This window comes from Leuciscus leuciscus (assembly GCF_965113295.1).
Source record: "Leuciscus leuciscus genome assembly, chromosome: 2".
Classification (NCBI taxonomy): Eukaryota; Metazoa; Chordata; class Actinopteri; order Cypriniformes; family Leuciscidae; genus Leuciscus; species Leuciscus leuciscus.
Genome location: NC_138726.1, coordinates 50,873,426 through 50,885,324, shown reverse-complemented (window position 1 = coordinate 50,885,324; position 11,899 = coordinate 50,873,426). Strand labels below are relative to the sequence as shown.

At 37.1% G+C, this 11,899-nt stretch overlaps 1 protein-coding gene across 1 annotated transcript; it reads right to left on the bottom strand.

Annotated features, from left to right (window-relative positions):
* Positions 1-1,121: 1,121 nt before the first annotated feature.
* Positions 1,122-11,364, bottom strand: rce1a (Ras converting CAAX endopeptidase 1a). The gene is made up of 8 exons (XM_082155850.1): positions 11,001-11,364; positions 10,438-10,540; positions 9,334-9,417; positions 8,514-8,592; positions 7,690-7,857; positions 5,611-5,682; positions 5,466-5,528; positions 1,122-4,477 (listed from the first exon to the last, which is right to left on the bottom strand). Exons 1-8 carry the CDS (start codon positions 11,162-11,164, stop codon positions 4,251-4,253), a joined length of 960 nt encoding a protein of 319 aa, XP_082011976.1. The 5' UTR covers positions 11,165-11,364; the 3' UTR covers positions 1,122-4,250.
* Positions 11,365-11,899: the final 535 nt, after the last annotated feature.

The following is an 11,899-nucleotide window of genomic DNA, read 5'->3' as shown; positions in this document are numbered from 1 at the left end:
ATAATGCCAGTCTATGGTCTTCATTGGCTGTCTTTGACCCTCAAACACTGTAGTTGAAGCTGAGACTGGAAGAGCTTAGTTCATGTTGTCGACATGTCGAGAAGACGCTGTTTTCAGTGCTGTGACTCCACTTTGATTCACTTCAAAAGGATCAGGACTCACGCTGGAATTTATACAGAAATACAGACGCCATCGTTCCTGTTCGTATCATTGTGTATCAAGTGCCGAGGAAACCTCCGGATTTGAGATTTAGATATGGTAATAGGCGTCTGTTTCCGAAATGCGCTGTAAGTGGTAGACCAATCACAAGAAACTGGGCCTTTTGGCCAATCAGAACAGAGTAAACCAATCACAACAGACAGACTGGGCCATCTGACCAATCAGAGTAGAGTAGACTCTTGGAAAGGAGGGGTTTAGAGAGACTGGATCTTCCAATGAACCGTTTTCAGACTCTTTGAGAAATGAGGTGATGTGCAATGGATATTATGAGAAGATTAAAGTGTTTTTGACCTTGGATTCATGTAAACCTATTTTAGGAGACCTTCAAAATCAAATTAGGGAACCTTTTAAATAGCATAATATGGGGATTTACATTGTGTAAATATATTCAGTTTCTGCAGAAACAAATTCAAGCACATTTCCCCATTAAAGTAAAAAAAAATTAAAAATGTATACAGTCACGTTGTAAGATATAAAGTCACAATTGCGAGAAATACATTTGCAACTATGAGAAAAAGAAGTTACATTGTATTTGTAAGATATTAAAGCAACTACAAAATATAAGAGCTGCCATTACAATAAATAAAGCCACAATTACCTTTTTAAAACCTGTAGAGGAAATGCTTCCATAATTCTTATATCACTTAAAGCTGAAGTGTTTATCTTTTCCAGTGTCATAAAAATGTTCCTCCATATATGTGTTAACATCTCAGATGTTGATTTCCTCTGAAAGTGTGAACAACGCATAGCTTTAAAAACACTGCATTTATCTGAGCTTGAGTTTAAGGCAGGATTACCTGTTTGTCCGAACAATGGCAGGAGTGTTCGGGAAAGAAATTACACACCGCATCTTTGAAGAGATACAGAAATAAAGAGAGCAAAAAGAAAAACACAACTCTAAGTGAGGCGTTTAAAAAAATCATTCATTTATTTACAAACGGCAGAGTTTTGCAGAGTGGATTGAAAGACCCCCCAGAAAGATTGTCATAAAATATTTGTCCATCAGTGATTTGCATCGCACAATAATCCAAAACAACAAGCATGCGCATTATTCTCCAAAATAGATTTGATTATAAAATATATCTCTCAGTATAAACATCAGACTTGTTTGTAATCACAAACCAGTCTATTCAATTCATCCACGTAGCGATTCTCACGTACTTTACAGGTGATGTTTCAACGAGCTAAAACAGTGCTCAGCTACTTTTTTCACATTTGCAAAAATAGATTTGAATGTCTTGCTGCTCCTTACTGTAAATATGACATTCAAAGCATCCGAACGCAAGCCAGGTGCGAATAATTTGCTTGCAACTAACCAGATTAAAAGAAAGAACAGTGTGAACTCGATGACAGAAAAAAATAAAGAGAAAAAAAAAAACCCTCTCTAGTAAAATTAATGAATGCAGAAACTTCAAGGAAAGAAAGTGAGGATAACATATTGGACAGGAATGGGTGACAAGCTTCCGACACGTATTAACTACGAGCGTTCTTCATCTAAAAGTTACACCAGTAATCAATCACAACGATGACAGTAAGTGTGTTCAGCTTTCCTTAAACAATCACAACTCAACATCCCATAGTGCAGTTTAACCATTTCCACAGATAATTTAAAAGTTGACCTTCTTCAACATGTATTTTCAGTATCAGGGCATTTTTTTTTAATGATAGTTTAATTAAATGATCTAATAACAGGATTACATATGCAAAGCAAAACGGATAAATAGTTAATAAAAACATGTGAAAACGAAAGAACACAAAAACACAACAATGGCGCCCTCTGTCGACCGTAACGCGCGCAAGCAACTTAGACTAAAGCAGCATTCAGTGCAGCCAGTCACAGGCAAACAGTGCTTACAGACAGCATTCTCTAGGTGTAAACACGATGATACAGTCATATTCACTATGGCACACTTAAAACACACTTCTTTCAATGCTAGAGACTAGTAAACCAGATCACTGTAGTACCTTGGACAAGTTGCGATAAATTCCGACCATAACTTTGGCTGTTCAAGTGAAGATAAAAGGTTTTCTTTATAGAGAGTCAAATAAGAAATTACTTTGGGAATGAATAAAAAGAAACACCCCAAACAAACCTCTTACTTGGCACTAGATGGAAATCCCTGATTTGATCCTGTTTGTGAGACTATTGCTTAAAATGCTTGCATGGTCTCTCACAACACAGAAAGGTCTATGATCGACCCACATAAATGAATGTCAGGGCAAGCCATACCAATATATTAATAGATGATAGCTCTATATACTCTCTCTATATATACTCTGCTTTCACATTTAATGAGAACTGAAACCAAAAAACAACTACATAACATTTTATGTTCTGCACAAAGCAGCCTCCATTCTGAGTCGCAAGCCGCAGTTGCCAACTTAAAGGGATAGTTCACACAAAACTTTAAATTAAAAATGTACTCACCCTCATTTTGATATTTCTTCCATAGAGCACTAAAGATGACGTTAGATACATTTCCTAATGAGGTAAATTTGAAAATGTGCCACACAAATTAGTGGAATATAGCACATCTTTCACTTATATGGAAAAAGCAGCATGAACATTCTGACTAACATCTCCTTTTGTGGTCTATTACAGAAGAAACGACATGAGGGTGACTAAATATTAATAATGTCAGAATTTCATTTTTTTGGGTGAACTACGCCTATAAGCAGTTATGCGAGTTATATCTGGTGATTCTATATCAATCATCATCATCCGAACATCCGTATGTCACCAGTGTAGCAGCATGCAGTTCAGTGGTATGAGTTTTCACGAACACTTCACGGTGAAGAAGGAACCCACTTAAAAATTCATGAGATCATGACTATGTCCTTTGTAATGTATAAAAGATCTATTAAAAAAAAGCGTAGCATTTCGATTTAGAACGTAAAACATATCGGTTAAAGAACCAGGTTTAACCCTCTGATATAGGCTAGGTAGTTTCAATGTTGTTGCAGTTTGTTTACGACTACACACTAGCATCATGAATAGAAAGTGTTGGAATTTCCACCAATTCTAAAGCACAAGCGTTGTTGAATCTCCCTCAACATCCTCCAGTGCTGCCAACTAAATTAACAATGAAATTCCTATGTTGACGTAAAAAGAATATATTTAGCTCTGCATTAAATATGAATGAAATACCATTGGTCAAAACCTATCACTGAATATCCTGAAATTGTACAAATGATCTCTATACAGTATAAACAGTAATTGGTATTAGCAATTTAATTAAATTTTTTTTTTTTTAATGAATAAATGGCCATGGCAAGACCTACCAATGTGCTAAAAAGACCTCATAATTTGAAACATTGTGCTTGAGGCCACAATTATGTCTAGACTTACACAAAAAGCTGTGTGCTCAGGGCAATTCAACTTCTGATACACACTCACTAAATCTTGTTATTCTAATACGTCAAGGTCTATTGCTCCAATAGTGTACCTAAATACATTTATCTAGATTTAAGCCTAGTGAATTGAGTGATGCGATTTCTAGACAATAAAAAAACAAGAGTAAAGCAAAAAGAATGTGTGTAACGTCTGGAAAAACAAATGTCGTCCTCAAGTAAGGGCACCAGACCAATGTATGTGTGTGTGGGCAAGATTATAATATCAGAACAGAAAAATAGGGAGTTTTGCATGTAAGAAATGCACATTTCAGTGTACAAATCTTCCTGGGAAACCCGTAATTGTGTCTGATCTTTATCCCCAGCACCAATCTCATGATAAACACACGGAAATGTTGTCATATAAACATGCAGACGCATATAATCAACTTGTCTTTGTCAAACGCAGGCCTGAAGTCACTTGATAACGCAACATCAGCTGAATGGTAAAAAGAACTTCCAGTGAAACCTGAGGATGTTTTGCTTTCCACCGAGTTCTTCCAAGCACCTCACGGAGGCTGTGTATTTTCATACCTGTTCTCCAGCCGACCCTCGCTCTCCTGGTGAAACCAGCAACAAAACCTTTTCAAATGGCTGGAGAGAAGGAATGGATGCGACCGCAGGATGGAGGTAGGGATGGATCAGGAGCAGATGGACCCGTGAGTGGAGGTCAGGGTGCAGACGGGTGTGGGCAAACCGTAGAAGAGCGGGTCAGTCATGGGAAAGAGGAGGAGGAAGAAGAGAACGACCCCCAGCACGTAGAAAGAGAGAATCGTGAGGCGGTTCGGGTGGTCCAGGGCCGTGCCGAGAGCTGGAAAACCCATGTAGTTGCAGAAGGAATGACACAGCACAGGACCCACCAAATGACCTAGAGACACACAAACAGGAATAGATAGTTGGATTTATTTGTAAGCGGTTACAATTCGTTTGTTACAAATATAGTTATATCAAATAGAAAATGAACATTAAAATGATTTTCATGACAATTAAATAATTTTTTCCCTAATTATTATTCCTGTCTGTAATACGAACTAATAGATATTATAATTGCAATTCTCAATTTACAGTAAGAATCATCATGTCTTCACACAATTATATTTTTAATAAAACCAGCATAAAGGCAATACCACAAATACTTCATTCCCAGCATAATTCCTTCCTAAATTATCATGCAGTTCATACTAACTAATGTAGTTAACTTATGAGCCTTATTGTAAAGTGTTACCGAATAACTTTTAGTTTGTATTACTGACATAATACAAACTAAAGTTATTCTTTAACACTTTACAATAAGGCTCATTAGTTAACTACATTATGAACTGCACTTATACAGCATTTATTAATCTTTGTTAATGTTAGTTTCAACATTTACTACTAATACATTATTAAAATCTTGTTAACATTAGTTAATGCACTGTGAACTAACATGCTGTATTTTTATTAACTAACGTTAACAAAGATTAACAAATACTGTAACAAAGGTATTGCTCATGGTTAGTTCATTTTAGTTAATACATTAACTAATGTTAACTAATAAACCTTATTGTAAAGTGTTACCAGTTTCTCATTAACTGTAATTCTCAATTTACAATAAGAATCATCATCATCATCTGTACGCAATAGTTTTAATAGAAGTGGCATGAAGGGAATACCACAAAAAAATCATGATGTGTAGAATTATTAAATACAAGACAATTTAATGAAAAAAATAAATAAATAATTTGTTTGCATTACGAAAGTCAAAGTGCAAAACAAAAATGATCACAACATTTTTAACAAAACTTTATTTTATACTTTTACTCCTCTTGTGAAGTAGTATAAGCATCAGTAGTATTAAAGATAAATCACAGATGCACCTGTCCTGATGAATATAAAGGCGGTATAAGCTCCAAATACTGCCGTGTAGGAGAACTGGAACACTGAAAAGGACACACAAACAAACACAGATATGAGTAATTATGTCTCGCACTATGGATGACAGTAAACTAATGACTCGGTTACCTGCAGAGAGGAAAATCCCTGAGACAGTGCCCTGTCTGAACCGCAGGAGCTCAATTACATGGTGAAAATGAGCTGCAGACACACGCAAACAGAGAGAGAGAGAGAGAGAGAGAGAGAGAGAGAGAGAGAGAGAGAGAGAGAGAGAGAGAGAGAGAGAGAGAGAGAGAGAGAGAGAGAGAGAGAGAGAGAGAAACAGACAGATGGAGGAAGAAAAAAAAAGGTTACCATTACAATAACAGTCTACAAAAGCAACGCAAATAAAATGTGATGGTCAGCCAAATACACATTAATACAGAGGTGATGCCTACTGTAATAAATAAGACATGAGTGTGTTGATTTTCTGCCAGAACTGTATGGAATGCTGGTGTCAAGTGCCGAGTATCTACAATCATTTCCCTGGAGTTTTCAAATCTGTTTTTAGTAATTGCTATTATTGCAGCAACCTTTATTACATTAAAACTTGCAATGAAATAAAAATGTACACGGTCTAAACTACTGGTTAACAGTTTGGAATAATTAAGATTTCATGTTATTGAACTATGCCATATAACTATGGTTGCATTTATTTGATAAAAAAAAAAATGCAGTTGTGAAATGTGAAATATTACTACAATAATTATGAATAAAGTAATACATTTTATATTTATATATATTTAAAGGGGTCATATAATGGTACATACACTTTTATTCACTAAAAATCCATCCAGTGTTTTTTTTTTTTAAATCTTCTTATATGTTTTCCCCTGTCTCAAATCAAGCAGTTCGATTTTGTGATGTCACAAAAACAACGCCCCTCCCACGATTGTTGATTGACAGCAGCGTTTCAAAACAGACCCGCCCTCGCTCGTGAGCGAGCTGTCAATCATAGTCCGCACAGTCATTGTTGAAACGCTGGAGCACTGTCTATGAGCAGAATGGTGTCTAAGCGATTGTGGTGTTCTGTTCTTGGGTGTAATAACGAACACAGCAGCCATTTTGATGTTCCTAAATCCGAACCGCTGAAGACGCAGTGGCTGAGTTTGTTTTCGAAGGGAATATTCCCCACGATCAACGTCAATGCTTTCATGTTTGCGCGAATCATTTCACACACCAGACTGCTTTACAAACGAGGGTCAGTACAAAGCTGGTTTTGCTAAGAAGCTGCTCCTGAAAAAAGGATTGGTACCAACTATTCGTGTTCCTGCTGCACCTCCAGAAGAAGAAGTGAGTGTAACGTTTTATTAACCTTTATATTAATATTTATATCAATCTTTGCAAATCGCTTGCTGTACACTTCACGATGAATACGGCTAAGGTTTACACTCAGGGTAACGTTACATTACGGCATGTTTTCTATGTACGACGTTCTCAATATAATTCATAATCCCACATTTATAATGAACGACGCGTTATGGTTATTGTGTTATTATTATAAACGGTGTACGCACAGAACAGAGGGGCGGGGTGAGCAAAGCTCATTATCATTTAAAGACACATGCACTTAAACGGCGTGCTGAAAACAGAGCTGTTTTTGACCAGGTAAAATGAGTGTTTTCTTACAATACTAATGATAATTTTTAATTAAAGTATATTACAAACTTTTAATTTAGACCCTAAAGAATCATATTAGCTTGTACAAAAATGGCATTATATGACCCCTTTAATTTATTCCTTTGATGGTAAAGCTGAATTTTCAGCAGCCATTGCCCCTGAATGATTTCTGAAGAATCGTGTGACAGAAGACTGATGTAAAAGGCTGCTGAAAATTCAGCTTTGCCACAGGAATAAATTACATTTTAACATATATAAAATATTATTTGGCAATATTTTCCTCATCTGCATGGCCTTGATGACAAAAGTCAGAGAAAGTTATTACATTTGATAAAAAACTAAATAGAAATGCACTGATAAACAGATAACATTAAGATGTGTATCAAGAAAGTAATAGTCCATTTCTTTTTGACAAAAGTAGGATGAAAATCATGAACCTTGACCTCTTTAGCGCATGAGTCGCACGCATGAATCGGCCATCAATAAGTTACATGGATTCAATTATTATCAGCAATTAATTAATCGTTAGCATCCCGAGTCGCCACTCACCAACACCAAAGAAGAGCGGGCATGTGAAGATTGCGGTGGAGGGGCCGGCGCAGGGTACCAGCATGGGAAGCATGCATGCCCGAAAAACCAGCTCCTCTGTCAGTGGCGCTACAACCTGGTTCCTCAGCCAGCGCATGTCGCTCAGACACAGCGTCCAGAAGCATGGGTCTGCAAACACATAACAGATCAATCACATTTACAACAGAGAGAGAATTCAACAGTTTGAGAGAATTCAACATAAAAAGCCTGATTTGTTTTGGATGACGGATGGGGATATGTTGAGCTGGCTATTTGAAAATGAAATTTATAGTTTGGCTAGATATGTGGAAAAGGCGTGGAAACTTAGGCAAAGGAATTTATATCCTGACCTAAATTGACAGTGTTTTGTTTGTTTATATTGTGAAAATGATGGTAATGTACTTTGTATGATGGTCATCTTCCTATGTACTTTGTATGATGGTCATCTTTCTGTATTATGTTTTTTTTTATGTCAATAGTGTCTTTTAAGCCTATTTGGGCTGGGCATGTAAGTGCAAGACACTAAAAAAAAAATTCAATTCAAAATACAACAATGACACTACAGCCTTTCTGACTCTTTTACAGCAACAAAGATCAGTCTAGTTGATTGATAGTTGGCCGCCTATTCCACTTCCCCAAAACAGATATGAGAATGTATTTAAGGATACAGATTCAACTCCCTGACAGCAATCATTTACAATAGTTTAGCATCATGACGGCTCACTAACATTATAAAAAACCCAAAATAGCTTTATAAATAGAGAGATTCACAGGAGAAATCACTGGAAGAGAAAAAGGCTGCTTACCGACTACAACTTTTATCCCATCAATAAACCCCCAGGGGCAATCCATGGTTAGCTGGATCAGAGGGCCCAGAAACAGCACCTGACAGAGAGGAAAGTGATAAAATGATCAAATAAAACACAAAAAATCTGCCAGGTCAGATGTCCAATGTAAGGACTATTCTGCAATTTGAAGGAATTTGGATAACACTTTGCTTTAGGCCCTAGGAAAACTGCTGTTTGCTTGTTGTTTAATAATTGTTTAAAGGGAATAGGGATACTTCACCGATTAGCATTAAGCTTTGTATCAGTAGAAACCCGGTAGTATTTTCGAATGACCGTGCTTCCCTCCCTCATGTCCCCCTGAGACGAGAGATTTCTGTATTGTGTGTCTGGAAAAAAACCTCAGATGATGCAAAAATCGTCATTTAGCTCATCAGAGGCTTTTCTGGCCAGAGGCGAGAGACTACAGCCAGTAGGAGGAGCTCGTTCCACATGAACCCGCCCATAGGGGGATCTCACGATAAAACGGCGTCTTTTCAGTTTCGAGTCGACTAGGAGCCCAGTTGTATCATTTCTTCCCAGACTGCCCTCTGTAACCGGTAGGCGTGCCTTGGGAGTGGCCTCGTAGGGCAGCGAAGCAAGTGCATTCTGGGAGTTGTTGTCTTTCATCCACATGAGCCAAAAATACATTTTCTGGCATTTCTCAGTCTATAAGGCACCAACTTCTAAGATAATTTCACATTTCTACTACATAAATGACCCAATTTAAATACACATTCATCTTTCCAGCGGTGAAATATCCCTTTAAAAAGAACAAGTACAGACTTTGTCATTTACTTACCATGGTCAGTAGGAGCGGTAGAATGATGGCAGGAATGAGCCCCTCCAACCGGATCCCCATAAGGGCCAGTAATGAGGGACCAGGCTATAGGAGAAATCAAACACGTCTGATGTTTCACCATCAAATAAGATTAAGAGCAAAAGCAAAATGTTTCACAATAAAATAATAAAAAATAATGTTTTATTTTATTATGATGCAGTGACATCTAGATCCACATATCATATAGGAATCTATAAGTTATGCTATGTTGCTTGCATTACACATAGGGCAACAAAACTCCTTTTTCTGTCCAACTAGCTTACGCAACCAGACAGAAAGTTTGACTTTTTTTAACATCATAGTGTAACATTTTTTAAACAAACCAATATCATTTTTACTAATTATTTTAAACAAAATAATCTCACTAATTATATTCATATTTTTACTTTACTGTTGTGCATTTTTGGTTTTTTTTGGGGGGGGGGGGGGGGGGGGGGGGGGGGGGGTTTTAATGGATTTATGGTTTTAATGGATTTAAATATATACATTTATATAAAATACCAAAAAAAATGCAATCTCAATTTCATTCATAACATGAAAAAATGTGCCATGGTTAAAATTAAAATAAAATGAATTTTATACAGCCATTAGATGGCAGCACCAGTCTCAAGTTTATCATTTAGATTTATGTTTAGACATTATAAAATCATTATTATAACAACAAAATAACATTTTAGCATTTTTTTTTTTGTACTAAAGAGTATCATTTTGTCGCAGTTATGTCAACATTGGAGGAGTTGTGACCTAATGGTTAGAGAGTCGGCTTGTAACCTGAAGGTCGCAGGTTCGAGTCTCAGTACCGGCAGGAAATCTAGGTGGTGGATGTGAATGAACAGCACTCTCTTACAATCTTATTACCCACAACTGAGGTGAACCTTGAGCGAGGCACCTAACCCCCAATCGCTCCCCGGACGCCGCAGCAGTTCGACCGGGGCGCCATACAAGCTAGAACTGCCACTGATAAATACTACAATATTCCATACAAAATGAGAATTGTCCATTTTAATTTCAGTAAACACATCCAGCAACTGTAAGGATTACACATCTGTGTTGCAGTAAACTAACCTGGATGCCTGTGAATTCTTTCCATGCCCACACAAACAGTGGAGACAGAGCGGACACAATCAGTACACTAGTGAAGCGCCTCTTTATCACTGCAGGATGATCCCTGTTGGTGCAAACAAACAAACAAACAGTGTTGTTTTGATGCATTCCACAGTAATACATTTGCATCATCTAACCAGCAGCTTATGTCACATGATCAAGACAAACATAAAAAAAAACAGTGGGGGAAAAAAGACAGGCTTCACATACGGCTGCCACACAAATTATCGACAAAATAAATATAAAAGACAAGAAATATAACAAAAATAGTTTAGAACGCTCCATTCGACCTGAATTTTTAACATTCTATTCGAACAGCAATATTTAAATGTTTTCGATTCAAACAATACTGAACGTTCGATTCAAGCTGTAACGTTATTTGAACATTCGATTCACACGATATTTTGAACATTCGAATTATATAATATGATTTAAGCGTCGAATCGAACGATGATAGTCAAAAAAGCTGTCTAGTTAGGGAGCTCGGTATGTTTTGTGACACAGCCGAAGTCTCCAAGCCATACCTTGGTAAATCGCTTTTCCAAACGTATAAACTTCCAACATAGGAGCACGCGAGCAGTAAACAGGAGAGGATTGACACCCAGCAAAGCCCATCAGGAACAGCCGACACATTAGCATGGAGTTGAGTTGAACGAAACTCTGCCGTCAAACCATCGTCGTCTTTCATGGCGAAACCGACAGGGGCTGAAAACCACAAGACGCGCTGAAAAACTGCAGGTGTGGGTGACACATTAAACACCGCACACGGGATTTTGCTTTTAATCCTATAGATAAGTGTATGTCCACAATGGAGGTACTCTGGAAAGCGGCTGAGAAGAGACTGTTTTGGCGCCACGGGATGACGCCATCAATGCGAGACGGTCCTGCTGGCCCATATCCCATATTTCCATTCACAACTCGTGACAGCTGCTGATGATGATACAGTTACTGTACATTAGATGGGGTAAAGGAAAACGACGGATTGTTTATAAAACTCATAACTGGGACGCTATGACGCTTTAACCTAATACGTTTTAAATAAATACATTTCCCACCGTGCAATAAAAAACTATTTTATAATTATATAGGCCTACTGTATGTATGCATACTGTATCCTACGCCATTCTTTGCATAATTGTATATGTATAGATTATTTGGTGCATGCATATTTTGACTACTTTGTGTGTCTATTGTGAAGTGGTCTCCCCAAAACATTTTTGGATTTCCATAAAGACATAACTCTGGTCAACAAGTTACACGGTTTTCGCTGTTTTATTCTGTTGGGAAAATGATATAATTATATTGTACATTATTTGTTGTATTATAATTATATATGTACTTGCAAACCGTACAGAGATTACATTATTATTTGATATACAACTTTGAAAATTATAGTTAAGCTTTCTTGAATAACATGCGCGTC

Coding starts and splice junctions, on each gene's coding strand:
- rce1a (XM_082155850.1), bottom strand. CDS start 11,164: ATGAAAGACGACGATGGTTTGACGGCAGAGTTTCGTTCAACTCAACTC. Junction 9,418..10,437: donor AAGAATTCACAGGCATCCAG/GTTAGTTTACTG, acceptor TTTCTCCTATAG/CCTGGTCCCTCATTACTGGC. Junction 4,478..5,465: donor CTTTATATTCATCAGGACAG/GTGCATCTGTGA, acceptor GTGTGTCTCTAG/GTCATTTGGTGGGTCCTGTG.